The sequence below is a fragment of the Rana temporaria genome, chromosome 5 (assembly GCF_905171775.1).
Source record: "Rana temporaria chromosome 5, aRanTem1.1, whole genome shotgun sequence".
NCBI classification, from domain to species: Eukaryota; Metazoa; Chordata; class Amphibia; order Anura; family Ranidae; genus Rana; species Rana temporaria.
The window spans coordinates 409,871,146-409,888,677 of NC_053493.1; the positions used below are offsets into that span (position 1 = coordinate 409,871,146).

At 47.4% G+C, this 17,532-nt stretch overlaps 1 protein-coding gene across 1 annotated transcript in view; it reads right to left on the reverse strand.

Moving 5' to 3' along the window:
* TRAPPC9 (trafficking protein particle complex subunit 9) overlaps positions 1–17,532 on the reverse strand; it is an 806,634-nt gene that overhangs the window by 776,431 nt on the left and 12,671 nt on the right. The window contains exons 4-7 of the mRNA XM_040355009.1: positions 14,828–14,956; positions 10,052–10,078; positions 6,670–6,791; positions 4,930–5,055 (exon numbers count right to left, since the gene is read on the reverse strand). Of these exons, the coding sequence (XP_040210943.1) occupies positions 4,930–5,055; positions 6,670–6,791; positions 10,052–10,078; positions 14,828–14,956 (404 nt within the window). The remainder of the gene's footprint in view (positions 1–4,929; positions 5,056–6,669; positions 6,792–10,051; positions 10,079–14,827; positions 14,957–17,532) is intronic.

Consider the following 17,532-nt stretch of genomic DNA (forward strand, 5'->3'; position numbering starts at 1 on the left):
CTCAGTTTAGGCCGATACGTATTCTTCTACCCATTTTTGGTAAAAAAAAGGAGAAGATAAAAAAAACGCAATAAGCGTTTATCGATTGGTTTGCGCAAAATTTATAGTGTTTACAAAATAGGGGATAGTTTTATTGCATCTTTATTAATAATTATTTTTTTACTACCAATAGCGGCAACCAGCGATTTTTTTCATGACCACGACATTGTGGCGGACACATCGGACAATTTTAACACATTTTTGGGACCGTTTGCATTTTTATAGCATTTTTTGCTGTCAAAATGACTTGTTTACTGTGAAAATGACAATTTCAGTTTGGGAGTTAACCACTAGGGGGCGCTGAAGGGGTTAAGTGTGACCTCATATGTGTTTCTAACTGTAGGGGGGCGGGGCTGGACGTGTGACATCATTGATTGTGTTTCCCTATATCAGGGAACACACGATCAATGACGCTGCCACAGTGAAGAATGGGGAAGCTGTGTTTACACACAGCTCTCCTCGTTCTTCAGCCCCGGGGACCGATCGCGGGACTCCAGCGGCGATCGGGGTCCACGGGTCACGGAGCTTCGAACCGGGTCGCTGGGCACTTAAAGAGAACGTACAGGTACGTGCTTGTGCCCAGCTGGAACGTGGGTCTCGCAGACTCGATTGCCGCGGGAATCACTGCGATCGTTTCATAGAGGGTATAGAGCGGGGAGATGCTTGTGTAAACAAGCATCTCCTTGCTCTGACTAGTGACAATGATCTCGTACTCGGTGACACAGAGCCCATCCCCCCTACAGTAAGAAACACTATGCAGGGAACACTTAGCCCCTACAGCACCACCTAGTGGTTAACCTCTTCACTGCCATTTTCACAGTAACCAGTTCATTTTTATAGCACTTTTCGCTGTAAAAATTACAATGGTCCCAAAAATGTGTCAAAAGTGTCCGATGTGTCCGCCATAATGTCGCAGTCACGGAAAAAAATCACCGATTGCGCCATTACTAATAAAAAAAAAAAAATATTAATAAAAATGCCATAAAACCATCCCCTATTTTGTAAACGCTATAACTTTTGAGCAAACCAATCAATAAACGCTTATTGCGATTTTTTTTTACCAAAAATAGGCAGAAGAATACGTATCGGCCTAAACTGAGGAAAAAAAATATAATTTTATATATTTTTTGGGGATATTTATTATAGTAAAAAGTTAAAAATATAGCATTTTTTTCAAAATTGTCGCTCTATTTTTGTTTATAGCGCAAACAAAAACAAATAAAAAACGCAGAGGAGATCAAATACCACCAAAAGAAAGCTCTATTTGTGGAAAAAAAAGGACGTCAATTTGGTTTGGAAGCCACGTCGCACGACCGCGGAATTGTCAGTTGAAGCGACGCAGTGCCGAATCGCAAAAAGTGGCCTGGTCCTTTAGCTGCAAAATGGCCTGGGTCTTAAGTGGTAAAAAATGCCATATTCAGGAGCTCACGGTGTGCAGTGAAATCAGAGGAAGCCATTTCAGTCCAGGAGAGGAGCTTTTACAGCTGTGCAAGACTGAAAGGAAGGGGCGGAGTTCAAATTGCGCAACGGCAACTGTAGTTCAAATTTTCACAGCTCTCTTAGTACTCTTAGCCCCCGTTCACACCTAGGCGTATATACGCCTGTAGTGCGACGCCGCAGCCGCCCCTGAGACGCTGGAGGGATGATTTCACATTGCCCTCTATGGAGATGGTTCACATCTCCACGCTGAACGCCGAACGCCGTACGCCTGCCGCCTGAAAACAAGTCCCGGACCATTTTTTCAGGCGGCATTCGGCATAGGAGATGTGAACCATCTCCATAGAGGGGGTAAAGGATGCATTCACAATCGCGGCGTTTTGTTGCCACAAATCGCGGTACAAAACGCTGCAATTTGTGGGACAAAACGCCGCGATTTTGTACGCCAAGGTGTGAATGCAGCCTTAGCATTATGTCATCGTTACACTGCTTAATAAGCTGGCTTATAGACTATGCAAAGATAATGAAAGTTTAAACTGGCATAAAACTTTCATAACCACCAACCGGGAAAAAAAGAATGAGTAAAAAAAAAAAAAAAGAAGGACAAACAGTGCACTGCATAAAATGTACAGCAACTGCGATTTCATATTCCCCGACACCAAAATCACAGCTTGCAAAATAATAACCAAGGAGCACTGGTGACACCTAGAGCCCCATGCAAGTACTGCAGATGCTGTCAGGCAATTCAGGTATGCAGCAATGATAATATTCCTGATAAGGTTCTCAGGTCTTGGTACAGATAGCAGTAGTTACATAGGCCCCCCATTCACATATTGCATAGTGGGAACTAGCACTCCCGCCTGCGATTTTTGTTGTGCAATTTTCACGTGATGCATATTCACGTCAATGGACTGCCCTTTGAGCGTTTGTTGCCCAAGAGAAGCTCCAACTTTTTTGTACTAGGGTTGTCCCGATACCACTTTTTTAGGACCGAGTACAAGTACCGATACTTTTTTTCCATGTACTCGCCGATACCGATTACCGATACTTTTTTTTTAAATGTGTCCCCCAAATGCCGCCATGTCCCCACAAATATGCAGCCATGTCCCCACAAATATGCAGCCATGTCCTCACAAATATGCAGCCATGTCCTCACAAATATGCAGCCATGTCCCCACAAATGCCGCCACGTCCCCACAAATATGCCGACATGTCCCCACAAAAATGCAGCCATGTCCCCACAAAAATGCAGCCATGTCCCCACAAATATGCAGCCATGTCCCCACAAATATGCAGCCATGTCCCCCACAAATATGCAGCCATGTCCTCACAAATGTAGCCATGTCCCCACAAATGTAGCCATGTCCCCACAAATATGCAGCCATGTCCCCACAAATATGCAGCCATGTCCCCACAAATATGCAGCCATGTCCCCACAAATATGCAGCCATGTCCCCACAAATATGCAGCCATGTCCCCACTTTGAATTTAATTTGTTGGGTGAGCGGAAGCCAGTGGAGGGATTGACAGAGAGGAGTAGCAGAGACAGAGCAGTTGGTAAGGTGGATGAGTCTGGCCGCAGCATTCATGATTGACTGAAGGGGGGTTAAAGCCAATGAGGATGGAGTAATCAAGGCGAGAGATGACCAGGGAGTGAATTACGAGCTTTGTGGTGTCATTGGTTAGAAAGGGGCGTATTTTGGAGATGTTGCGAAGGTACTATCTGAAAAAATACTATCTGCAAACGTGTTTCTTCTTTTGAAAAACAGACTTCCTGGTAGGATCACCAGGTGAAAAAAAAAAAAAAAACCTACGAAAGAAAACGAATGCAGCCATCACACCTAAGAATTGGGAAGCTGCAATGAAATAAATTCATGGTTTGGGGTTTATTACTGCTTTAATTGCCAACCCCTGGCCCAAAAGGAAGTGGGATTATAGTAGAAAAAAAAAAATTTGAAATGTAGATTCGGAGAAGGCTGAGAGCAATAGAAGAGACTTTTATGTTTTAAGAAGTTAAGAATACATACATTACATGAAAAGATTATTTTTTTTTTTAAACCAGATATTAGTGTCACATTTATTTTCCTGTTGTGCTGCTCTCCATCATCCCGATTGAAGGCCCCTCATAGACGGCTTGAAAATCATCGAATGCTTGTTTAAATTTAAGTCATAGGTGGCCCCTGCAAGCACCAACAAAAAGTCAGATGCAGTCACTGTCCAGCAGTGCCAATGCACCCAAGCAGCCACAGCCATCCAAATACAATAGCTACGGGTGGCACAGCCTCCTAAATACAATAGCCAGCAGTGGAGACTCCTCCATCCATGTCATTTAGTGTGCATGTGATTGATTTTCTCTAATTCGGCCATTATGGTTATTACAAGCCACATATGGAGCTGAATAGAGAGAGAATGGCATACACTAAATACATCAGGGTGTCAGGAAAGAGGGGACTGCTCATTGCCAGAGTGTCAGGAAAGAGGGGACTGCTCATTGCCAGAGTGTCAGGAAAGAGGGGACTGCTCATTGCCAGAGTGTCAGGAAAGAGGGGACTGCTCATTGCCAGAGTGTCAGGAAAGAGGGGACTGCTCGTCGCCAGGAAACAGGGGACTGCTCGTCGCCAGGAAACAGGGGACTCCTTATTGACAGGGTGTCAGGAAACAGGGGACTGCTCATTGACAGGGTGTCAGGAAACCAGGGACTGCTCATTGACAGGCTGTCAGGACCGCTCATTGCCAGGAAAGAGAGGACCGCTCATTGCCAGGAAAGAGAGGACCGCTCATTGCCAGGAAAGAGAGGACCGCTCATTGCCAGGAAAGAGAGGACCGCTCATTGCCAGGAAAGAGAGGACCGCTCATTGCCAGGAAAGAGAGGACCGCTCATTGCCAGGAAAGAGAGGACCGCTCATTGCCAGGAAAGAGAGGACCGCTCATTGCCAGGAAAGAGAGGACCGCTCATTGCCAGGATAGAGAGGACCTCATTGCCAGGATAGAGAGGACCTCATTGCCAGGAAAGAGAGGACCTCTCATTGCCAGGAAAGAGAGGACCGCTCATTGCCAGGATAGAGAGGACCTCATTGCCAGGAAAGAGAGGACCGCTCATTGCCAGGATAGAGAGGACCGCTCATTGCCAGGATAGAGAGGACCTCATTGCCAGGAAAGAGAGGACCGCTCATTGCCAGGGTGTCAGGAAAGAGGAGACTGCTCATTGCCAGGGTGTCAGGAAAGAGGGCACTGCTCATTGCCAGGGTGTCAGGAAAGAGGGCACTGCTCACTTGCTTATTATCAGATCCACTCTGCCAGAGACAGGCAGCCAAAAAGAGTGAAGGAACAATACCATCCTGAGATTTGGAGCTTTTCACTTTCAAAGAGAGTTCACCTTTCTTTGATCTTTGATATCTTTTCTATATAGATCCATCACATTCTTCATTAGATGTTGGGGGGTTTATGACTAACCTGTCGCAGGTTGATGTAGACCACATTCTGCAGAAACTCTGAGGCCTCCATGCTTTTCTTCTGTATGGCCAACACACGGACCGCCTTCACACAGGCTTCCAGCTCGATGACTCCCGCTGCCTTAGACTGAGGACAATAGAAGAAGGGCGTTTACAGACTCATCCATAGAGATTACATGTTTCTCCAAAAACACAGAATTCACTAGAGACCGGTGACATCACTGAGAATGCAGCCTATCCATTCACTAGAGACAGGTGACATCACTGAGAATGCAGCCGATCCATTCACTAGAGACCGGTGACATCACTGAGAATGCAGCCTATCCAATCACTAGAGACCGGTGGCATCACTGAGAGAATGCAGCCTATCCATTCACTAGAGACCGGTGACATCACTGAGAATGGAGCCTATCCATTCACTAGAGACTGGTGACATCACTGAGAATGGAGCCTATCCATTCACTAGAGACCGATGACATCACTGAGAATGCAGCCTATCCATTCACTAGAGACTGGTGACATCACTGAGAATGCAGCCTATCCATTCACTAGAGACCGGTGACATCACTGAGAATGGAGCCTATCCATTCACTAGAGACCAGTGACATCAGTGGCCCAGATTCAGAGAGCAATTGCGCCTGCGTAACCATAGTTACGCAGCGCAATTGCTGACTTGCTCCGGCGTTACGAATGCTCCTGATTCAGGAACATCGTAACGCCGACTGCAGCCTAAAATCTGCGTGGCATAAGGCTCTTATGCCACGCAGATTTTAGGCTGCATTCTTGCGATGACCGCTAGGGGGCGCTCCCATTGTGCTCACTGTATAGTATGCAAATTGCATACTAACACCGATTCACAATGTTGCGCGGGCCCTGCGTACGCAAGTTACGGAATTTCCGTACGGCGTCTTTAGCGTAAGGCTGCCCCTTCTAATAGTAGGGGCAGCCAATGCTAAAGTATACCGCCGTTCCCGCGTCGTGAAATTTGAATTTCACGTCGTTTGCGTAAGTGATTCGTGAATGGCGCTGGACGCCATTCACGTTCAATTGGAAGCAAATGACGTCCTTGCGACGTCATTTGCCGCAATGCCGCAAGTTTCCCGACGGAGCATGCGCTCTACGCTCGGTGCGGGAGCGCGCCTAATTTAAATGATTCCCGCCCCCTACGGGATCATTTACATTAGGCGCCCTTACGCAGGGCAATTTTAAAGAGCGCACACGCAATTTACAGAGCTCCTGCTACGTGAATCGCGCGCAGCGCAGTAAATTTGCGGGGGCGCAGGGCAAAAACGCTGCCCTGTGCCTCCGTAAAAAAGGGGCAAATTCTACCTCAATCTGGGCCACTGAGAATGCAGCCTATCCATTCACTAGAGAATTGTGACATCACTGAGAATATATCCTATCCATTCACTAGAGACCGGTGACATCACTGAGAATGGAGCCTATCCCTTCACTAGAGACCGGTGACATCACTGAGAATGCAGCCTATCCATTCACTAGAGACCCATGACATCGCTGAGAATGCAGCCTATCCATTCACTAGAGACCGGTGACATCACTGAGAATGCAGCCTATCCATTCACTAGAGACCGGTGACATCGCTGAGAATATAGCCCTAGAGACTGGTGCCATTAGCAAGAAGAAAGCTATCAGATAGGACATTGACATTATTAAGTGTACAGTCAAAGCTGGGGTTTCTATTATCTCAGATGAGATATTTCTCACTCAGTTACTCTCCTACCTTCCCATAGTAAGAGATGGCTTCTTTGTACTTTTCTATGATGTCATCAGGACTCAGACAGTTTTTGGCTCGTCCAATCTCCATACTGGCATCCATATTGATCCCATTGGTGGACAGGGCACCTTATGAGAGAACCAAAATGTACAAAATTAGTTATTATTGGCATCTCTATTATTCTTGAAAATTCATATAAAAAAAAAAACTTAAAGTGGTTGTAAACCTCAGACGTGAAATATGAACAAAGCATAGCCCTCTATAGTGTGTACTTGTCTCCATTAAGAGCAGGGAGTCTCATTTCTGTCTGCTGCTTCCTTCCTCCGCTATCAGCCGGAGTCACTTCTGACAAGTTCTCCTGACTCCAAGAGAAAAATAGTGACAGGGGAGAGACCTCCAGACTCAACTCTGCTCCTGGTGAAGGAGGTGTATCCCTTCTCTCCAATCAGCTCTCAGAGCTCTCCTTCTTGAGCTCTGCAGAGTGTAACTTCAGCTATCCGCCACCCGGTTTTTCTGATATCTATGTGTATCACCTGGGACCAATGGGTATATGGGATATCCTTACACATTCCAGACCTCTCCTCTTCCAGGAGTTTCTATATACTGTCTGTGCTGGCCAAGCTCCTGTAGACCTCACCCTCATCATCCTATAAAACCTTTAAAAGTAGCTGCCGAGGGGGGAGTGAAGTGGAATACTATAAAGCAGACTTTCTCAAGGCACCTCAGCTTAAAAAACATAAAATGTTACTTATTATCAATGGTAAACCTCAACCTGAGCCTGGGACAGTGCACACAAAAAGCTTGATGAAATTAATTTCATATCAGCCCGCCCACCAAGGATCACATCACAGGTCCCTCTATGACATCAGAGGTCCCCCCATTAGACCAGCAGTCCTCCTATCCCATCAGAGGCCCACATATTCCATCAGAGGTCCTCCCATCCCCATCACATCAGAAGACCCCTCATTCCATCAGAGGTACCTTCAACACATCAGAAGTCCTCCCATCCCAATCACATCAGAAGTTCATCCATCACATCAGAAGACCCCTCATTCCATCAGAGGTACCTCCAACACATCAGATGACATCCCAACCTCATCACATCCAAAGACCTCTCATCACATCAAAGGACCCCTCACAACATCAGAGGTCCTCCCATCCCTATCACATCAGAGATCCCCCATCACATCAGAAAACCCCTCATTCCATCAGAAGGTACCTCCAACACATCAGAGGTCCTCTCATCCTATCACATCAGAAGACCCCCTCATTGCATCAGATATCCCCCATCACATCAGAGGCACCCCTATTCTATCAGAGGTCACTCCTCCACACCAGAGGTCCTCCCGTCCCCATCACATCAGAGATCCCCCATGACATCAGAGGACCCCTCATTCCATCAGGAGGTACCTCCAACACATCAGAGGTCCTCCCATCCCTATGACATCAGAGATCCCCCATCACATCAGAAAACCCCTCATTCCTTTAAAAAGGTACCTTCAACACATCAGAGGTCCTACCATCCCCATCACATCAGAGATCCCCCATGACATCAGAGGACCCCTCATTCCATCAGGAGGTACCTTCAACACATCAGAGGTCCTCCCATCCCTATCACATCAGAGAACCTCTCATTCCATCAGAGGTACCTCCAACACATCAGATGACATCCCAACCTCATCACATCCAAAGACCTCTCATCACATCAAAGGACCCCTCAATACATCAGAGGTCCTCCCATCCCTATCACATCAGAGATCCCCCATCACATCAGAAAACCCCTCATTCCATCAGGAGGTACCTCCAACACATCAGAGGTCCTCCCATCCCTATCACATCAGAGAACCTCTCATTCCATCAGAGGTACCTCCAACACATCAGAAGACCTCCCATCCTCATCACATCCAAAGACCTCTCATCACATCAAAGGACCCCTCAATAAATCAGAGGTCCTCTCATCCCCATCACATCAGATGTCTATCCATCACTTCAGAGGCCCCCTCATCACATCAGAGCCCCACTATGCATCAGAGTCCTTCTACACAAAGCCCTCCCCACCCATACAGCTGTGGCAGCATGGTAGAAGGGAGGAGCAGGTCTGGAGGGAGGTGGACTTCCAAACTCTCCTGAACGCTGTGGGCAGCCCTGAATGCCACCCGCCCTGGATCAACATCATAAGACGCTACGGTGCCACCAGCCAGCCCCATGGCAACGAATTATGCCATGCATCAATGGTTGTTACAGTGCTTACAGCCAGCCCACACACACACACACACACACCATAGCAATGTGTGATGCTATAAAAAACTGCTTCCCATATTCGCAACATCCCTGACAAATCCAGACGGCACCCCAGTTGAGAAAGGCTGCTATAGAATGTCACTTGATGACAACGGAGCCTGCTGGGGCTGTTGGCATCACATCCAAGATGGCGGCATCCTACAGCAGTCTCAGGGCTTTTGGATATCTACACAAGGGAGGATTTTACAGGCAAATAACATGCATACGATACGTTAAATGCACACATCATCCTATGGGAAGATTTTTGATGAAAGGGTCCGGTGTTCTGTTTTCGGTGTTTGATTCATACATTAAGCCTTTATTTTCAGTGCTTACTAACAAGGGTGACTAATATTACTCTTGAAATGAGAACATACCAGAGATATTCATACACCATATATCAGCGGTCATCAACTCCTGTCCTCAGGGCTCACTAACAGGCCAGGTTTTATGTATTACCTTGGGGAGATGCAGACTACAATACTGCAATCACTGAGCAGCAAATTATATCACCTGTCATGTATTTCAGTTACCGTATTTATCGGCGTATACCGCGCAATTGTTTGCCCTGAAAATCAGGGCAAAATCGTGGGTGCGCGATATATGCGGATACCCGCTTTCCCGTGCCGAGTTTGAATACTGCGCCGACATATACCGAGCGCAGTACACTCGTATAGTCGGGCAGTCTCGGCTTTTCTCGCGCTGACGTCCTGGACATACAGGACGTCAGCGCGAGAGTAGCCGAGCCTGCCCGAGTGTACTGCGCTCGGTATATGCCGGCGCAGAATTCAAACTCGGCGCGGGAAACGAGCGGGGAGGACGCGAGGATGCCGCAGAAGGACGCCGGACCCGACGAAGAGGACACCCGAAGCCGCAGACGGACGCCGGACCCGACGAGGCCGCCGATGGATGCCGCGCAAGACACCAAAACTGTAAGTACAAAAAATCTTTTTTTCCACAGGAATTTCGGGCAACTTTAGGGGTGCGCGCTATACGCGGGAGCGCGCTATACCCCGATAAATACGGTATCTTGCAAACCTGGCCTGTTAGTGGGCCCTGAGGACAGGGTTGATGACCACTGCCATATATAATGCAACCATCTACTTACCGGGGTCAATCAGCACTTCTTGCGCTCCTGTCAGATGGAGAAAGAAAGAAAAAAGCGGTCAGATTTTTGGAAAGGGTCAACTTGGAAGGATTGTATGATCTTCATAAACTGGATTACATAACAGAGGATTTAAAGGTCAGCTATCACACTTTAAAGTGTATGCCTGGACAAAATAAAACACTGAAGCCCCATACACACTATCAGTTTTCCTGCTGGTTTTCTCTTCAGGTTTACCAAAACCATGTAGTACAAGGACCTGCCTGATTGCATTCAAATTGAAACGCTTAAGGTTTGACCTCATATTAGATGGTTTTAGTAAACCTGAAGAGAAAACCAGCAGGAAAACTGATAGTGTGTATGGGGCTTAATAGATCCTGCCAAAAACCCAATTTGCTCTTAACCACTTAAGACCCGGCCAGTTTTTTGCGATTCGGCACTGCGTCGCTTTAACTGAGCGGTTTTTATTTTTTGCTCTATAAACAAAAATAGAGCAACAATTTTGAAAAAAAAATCAATATTTTTTACTTTTTTCTATAATAAATATCCCCCAAAAATATATAAAACATTATTTTTTTCCTCAGTTTAGGCCAATACATATTCTTCTACCTATTTTTTGGTAAAAAACAAAATCGCAATAAGCGTTTATCGATTGGTTTGCGCAAAATTATTAGCGTTTACAAAGAAGGGAATAGTTTTATTGCATTTTTATTTAAAAAAAAAACATTTTTGTTTACTACTAATGGCGGCGATCAGCGATTTTTTTCGTGACTGCGACATTATGGCGGACACTTCGGACAATTTTCACACATTTTTGGGACCATTGTCATTTTCACAGCAAAAAATGCATTAAAAATGCATTGCTTACTGTGAAAATGACAATTGCAGTTTGGGAGTTAACCACAAGGGGGCGTGAAGGGTTTATGTGTTTTGTGTTTCTAACTGTAGGGGGGTGTGGCTGTAGGTGTGACGTCATCGATTGTGTTTCCCAATAAAAGGGATCACCCGATTGATGACGCCGCCACAGTGAAGAACGGGGAAGCTGTGTTTACACACAGCTCTCCCCGTTCTTCAGCTCCGGGGACCGATCGCGGGACACCAGCGGCGATCGGGTCCGCGAGTCCCGCGGCCACGGAGCTTCGGACCGAATCGCGTGCACACTCCAGCGGCGCGTGCGACCCCGGGCTGGGCTTTAAGAGCCACATACATGTGCCCAGCCGTGCCATTCTGCCAACGTATATCGGCGTAAAAAGGGTCCTTAAGTGGTTAAAGTGGAGTTCCACCCAAAAATGAAACTTATGCTTTTTGGAACCCTCCTCCCCTTCCGGTGTCACATTTGGCACCTTTCAGGGGGGAGCAGATACCTGTATAATACGGGTATTCTTCTCCCACTTCCGGGCATAGATACCCGAGCCACCTGCAGCTATCTATGCCACATCCGGTGCCTCCTCCGTCCCTCCATGCTGTCTTCTGGGAGACACACAGGTCCCAAAAAACAGCAGGGACCAGTGGGAACACGCAGTGCGAGTCACGCATGCGCAGTAGGGAACCAGGAAATGAAGCCGCAAGGCTTTACTTCCTGATTGCCAAAGCGAAGATGGCAGCGGCAGCACCCGAGAGCCGAGGGACAGATCGGCTTCGGGTGCAGACATCGCAGATGCCCTAGAGAGGTAAGTGTCCTTATTTTAAAAGTCAGCAGCTGCAGTATTTGTAGATGCCGACTTAAAGTGGTAGTAAACTCTTTGCTACCACTTTTACCTACAGGTAAACCTATAATAAGGCTTACCTGTAGGTATAAAGAATATCTCCTAAACCTGTACGGTTTAGGAGATATTCCCCTCGCAATGCGCCGCTGATTGCAGCAGGGCATGTGCAGCGGGGATCCTCGACTAAAGGCCCGGCAGCCGACACACCTTGCCGGAATAAAGTCTCCCACGCGCATGCGCGGGAGTGACGACATCGCCGCTCCAGCCAATCACAGCGCTGGAGCGGCGATACCCGGAAGACACGCCGACGCAAGAGGACATTTTGCTCGGCGTGGACCAGGTAAGTTCTCCACACCTCGTTCCAAGGTAAGTATTTCATAATGAGCTAGTATGCGGCGCATACTAGCTCATTATGCCTTTTGCAGAACTCCACTTTAAAGCCCAAATTCTGGGCAAATATTAACCCTCCCCCACAAACCCATTTTAATTTATTTTATTCCTATCTTGTGAAGCACGGTATACGCACCCAAGACCACCATGTCTCAGCAGCCCTGTTTCTGTGTACGGAGGACCACTAATACAACACTGCAGATACACCTGCTCCAGGCAGACCTCAACAGTTATGTGATGTGGGTGTCACCGGCGCAAAAAAGGATTAATATAAGTGATCTGCTGCAGTACCGTATGCGCCTCCAAAAGGAGGTAAAAGAAAATATATCAAGAAAGTTTTAATGCGCCAATCCAATAAAAAGAGTTTAAATTAGATTTAATATTAGAACCAATAAAAAATCCCTAGTAAATACTAGGTTATGTGCAACAATTGCAAGTGAAGCTTCCTGATGACGCAATAATTGCGAAACGCGTAGAGGCTTCTGGTGTTCACGCAGAGCGGAAGTGCGTCACACGTTGTTGCTTGCCGCTGAACCGCAGGGTGCCTCAGACCGACACCGGGTCCCTTTGGCAGCATCGAGCGTTATAGCCGCTCACCAGCGTGTGTGTGACTCCTCGAGCGGTGTGCGTTACACGCCTCTGTTTCCCTGCGGTTCAGCAGCAAGCCACAACATTGGCCAATCTGAACACTGTTTTTTTTTTTTTTATCATCTGCGCCATTGACAGCCAAGTAAACCGAAAGTGACATCGCTTCCGGGATTACAGCAGAATCCGGCTTTGTTTTGGTCTCAGGATATTCGGAGAATATGCCAACTGGTGGCTCGCGTCTCACGGTAAGATGGGAGGCCCGGGAAGAGCAGCGGAAGATGGGGACGGGGGACGGGGGACCGTCCGCTCCCGTTTCTTAGGATAACACCCGGTCAGCTTTTAGCTGTATTGGTTGTTATCACTTAAGAGCCAACCGCCCAATCTGAAAAACGATACCCTGGTTTAACCCCTTCAAGCCATGAACGCAAATTGTGCGCGTATGGTCGAGGGGTTATTGACCACACAAAGTGTATAATATTGCATAAGCAGAGCCATTACAAAGTTGAGAAGTTGTGGCGAGCAATAGCAGAAGGAGTGGAGAGTCACATGGGGCTCACAAGCCATTTGTTGGGGGGGGGGGGGGGGGGCTATGAGTGGGCTACAAATCCCACCCTTTTCGTTGGGGGGGGGGGGGGATCAGTGGGCTACAAATCCCACCCTTTATTTCTCATTTACATACCGTATTTGCCGGCGTATAAGAATGCATCCAAAAATGCATCCAGTCGGGTGTCGTCTTATACGCCGGATCTGTCTCCATCAGGCAGCGGACATCCATGTTTCAGGCTGCGGACATCCATGATTTAAAAGCCACGCCTCTTCCTCAGACTGTTCTGTGATAGGCGGAACATTCATTTTCCCAGCAGGGCCTCTGTTCAGAGTTCCGCCTATCACGGATGCCTTCTCATCCTCGGGCGAGAGGACGTTCGTGATAGGCGGAACACTGAACAGAGGCCCCGCTGGGATAATTAGTGTTCCGCCTATCAAGGAACAGTCTGAGGAGGAGGCGCGGCTTTTGAATCATGGATGCCCGCAGCCTGAAACATGAATGTCCGCAGAAAGAAAATAAGGTAGGGAGATCGTCTTGGCCGGCACAGTGGAGGCATGTGAGGGACAGTGGAGGCATGTGAGGGACAGTGGAGGCATGTGAGGGACAGTGGAGGCATGTGAGGGACAGTGGAGGCATGGGATGGACATTGGAGGCATGGGATGGACAGTGGAGGCATGGGATGGACAGTGGAGGCATGGGATGGACAGTGGAGGCATGGGATGGACAGTGGAGGCATGGGATGGACAGTGGGGGCATGGGATGGACAGTGGGGGCATGGGATGGACAGTGGGGGCATGGAATGGCACAGTGGAGGCATGGAATGGCACAGTGGAGGCATGGAATGGCACAGTGGAGGCATGGAATGGCTCAGTGGAGGCATGGAATGGCTCAGTGGAGGCATGGAATGGCTCAGTGGGGGCATGGAATGGCACAGTGGAGGCATGGAATGGCACAGTGGAGGCATGGAATGGCACAGAGGAGGCATGGAATGGCACAGAGGAGGCATGGAATGGCACAGCGGAGGCATGGAATGGCACAGTGGGGCATGGAATGGCACGGCACAGTGGGGACATGTAATGGCACGGCACAGTGGGACATGTAATGGCACGGCACAGTGGGGCATGTAATGGAACGGCACAGTGGGGCATGTAATGGAACGGCACAGTGGGGCATGTAATGGAACAGCACAGTGGGGCATGTAATGGCACGGCACAGTGGGGCATGTAATGGCACGGCACAGTGGGGCATGTAATGGCACGGCACAGTGGGGCATGTAATGGAATGGCACAGTGAGATTTGAAAAATGCCTGTTTCTGTCAGTGGTTGTTCCCGTCAGCGGTTGTTCTGGCTACCCCTCAGCTCCCAGACAGACTAGTAGGATGGGGGTCGTCTTATACGCCGGCAAATACGGTAGTTTAACAGTCAGTCTGGTTGAAAAAATAAAATCGATCTAGTTCAGCCAATAAAAGGTATAAAAAATAAATAAATACAATCCCATATACACAATCCTACACCCACAGTTGATCCAGAGGAAGGCATTGGTTGTACCTGGTCTGTGCCGCTTATTGGCCTCTGCAGAGAGGGAAATATTCTGCGTGCGTCGCGTTCCCGACTTGCCTGCCGTACCTCCCGGATAATGGTGTATGACCGATGCGGAGCACAGACCCTCCAAGGCAGCTGCAACGATTAATGAAAAGTTCCGCGTTACAGAACAAAGGTCAGAATTCCAAAGCATATACACAGTTAGGTCCTTTATATATATATATATATATATTTGGACACAGGCACATTTTTCATACTTTTGGCTCTCTATGCCACCAGAATATAAATAAAAAAACGAAACAATCCAAATGAATTTGAAGTGCAGACTTTCAGCTTTAATTCAAGGGGTCGAAAATAAATATCAACTACAAATTTTAGGAATTGCAACCATTTTTATACACAATCCCCCCCCCCCCCCATTTTCAGGGGATCAAGTGTAATTGGACAAATGAATATATTTATAAATAAAATGTTCATTTTTTTAATATGTTGATGAGAATTCTTTACTTGCCACTGTCTGAAGTCTGAAACTCATGGACTAGACCGAGCATTTGCGAGAGTACTTGTACTCATGATACCAGGCGGAGTAGCGGGCAGGGAAGCAGGCGGAGTGGAGGGAGGTGCGCCAAGCTGGCAGGGAGTGCAGGGTCCAGGGCGACCGGAGCCGTCGCATTCGGTTGCGGAAGTGACGCTCCGTGTTGCCGTCAGAGACGCCCATCTTGGTACACCCTGCACTCAGCCACAGTATGCCAGCAGCGGACATCTTGTTACACCCAGCCCATATAGTTTGGGCTGGGTGTAACACGATGGCCGCTGCTGCTGTTATGCGGCCGAGTGCAAGGAGTACCAGGATGGGCGTTGCAGGCAGCCTTCCCCATCAGTTTCCCATCAGTGCCCATAAATGTCACCTATCAACCGTCAGTGCCACCTGCCAGTGCCAGCCAGCCATCAGTGCCATCTGCCAGTTAGCCATCTATCAGTGCTGCATATCAGTGCCACCTAATCTGTATTATGCTTTAAAAAACTGTCACATGACATTTAAAAAAAGTATTGGTAATTGGTATCGGCGAGTACTTTAAAAATAAGTATCGGTACTTGTACTCAGACTTAATAAAGTGTTTTTTGAAGCCTTACAATGGCCCGTTTCACTTGCATGGACAGCTTCTTTGAACGCATAATGTAGGTTCATAGCAATAAATTCCAAATGCAAATTCCACACTTAGAATCAACGCCAGACCTTTTACCTGCTTAACCACTTAAGACCCGGACCAAAATGCAGGTAAAGGACCCAGCCAGTATTTGCGATTTAGCACTGCGTCGCTTTAACTGACAATTGCGCGGTCGTGCGACGTGGCTCCCAAACAAAATTGGCGTCCTTTTTTTCCCACAAAAAGAGCTTTCTTTTGGTGGTATTTTATCACCTCTGCGGTTTTTATTTTTTGCGCTATAAACAAAAATAGAGCAACAATTTTGAAAAAAATGCAATATTTTTTACTTTTTGCTATAATAAATATCCCCAAAAATATATAAAAAAAACTATTTTTTTCCTCAGTTTAGGCCGCAATAAGCGTTTATCGATTGGTTTGCGCAACATTTATAGTGTTTACAAAATAGGGGATAGTTTTATTGCCTTTTTTTATTAATAATTTTTTTTTACTACTAATGGCGGCTGTAACGGACCTATCAACTATTCTGAGCTCAAAGGGTTAATTGTAGAGTGACTTTTTCCACTACTGAATGCTAATATTCCCTTTGCATAGCTAATGGACTCTCCTTTGTGTAGTAACAGCCTCCTGCCAGGTGTATGCTAACGTGATGATCTGTGAGTGTGTATTGTTCTAAAGGTTAATTGAATTCTATTGAGAAAGGAATGTGCCCGGCCAGGTCATGTTAAGTAGATCTCGGTGCCGGAACGTCTAGAGACTGATTGATTCAAGGAGATCATTGTGTTTGAGTTCTGGTAATGAAGAAATGTTTATAATTAGCTCAAAGAAGGTGATTGAAGCTTCCCCACGGTGTGATGTGTGGGTGGGGACAGTTTGATTGTTCATGTGCCTTGAATACTGTATAAAATCTCAGAGTGAACCATTAAAAATCAGTCCTGCTTGACTCTGCAAACGTAGCCCGTTTTGTTTCTTGAAAGGGCGTTCGATGGGATATACCGGCGGTACCTGCATATCGCTTGCCAGGGAAAAGGACTTCTCCAACGGCTGATACCCCCTCACTAGCCTGGGTAGCCGTTACAGCGGCGATCAGCGGACACAGGACAGGAAATTATGGCGGACACATCGGACAATTTTGACACATTTTTGGGACAATTGTCATTTTCACAGCAAAAAATGCTATAAAAATGCATTGTTTACTGTGAAAATGACAATTGCAGTTTGGGAGTTAACCACTAGGGGGCGCTGAAGGGGTTAAGTGTGACCTCATATGTGTTTCTAACGGTAGGGGGGCGGGGCTGGACGTGTGACATCATTGATCGTGTTTCCCTATATCAGGGAACAGACAATCAATGACAGCGCCACAGTGAAGAACGGGGAAGCTGTGTTTACACACACCTCTCCTCGTTCTTCAGCTCCGGGGAGCGATCGCGGTACTCCAGCCGTGATCGGGGCCACGGTCACTGAGCTTCGGACCGGGGCGCGCGCCCGCGACCCACGGCTGGGCACTTAAAGAGGACATAGAGGTACGTGCCTGTGCCCAGCTGT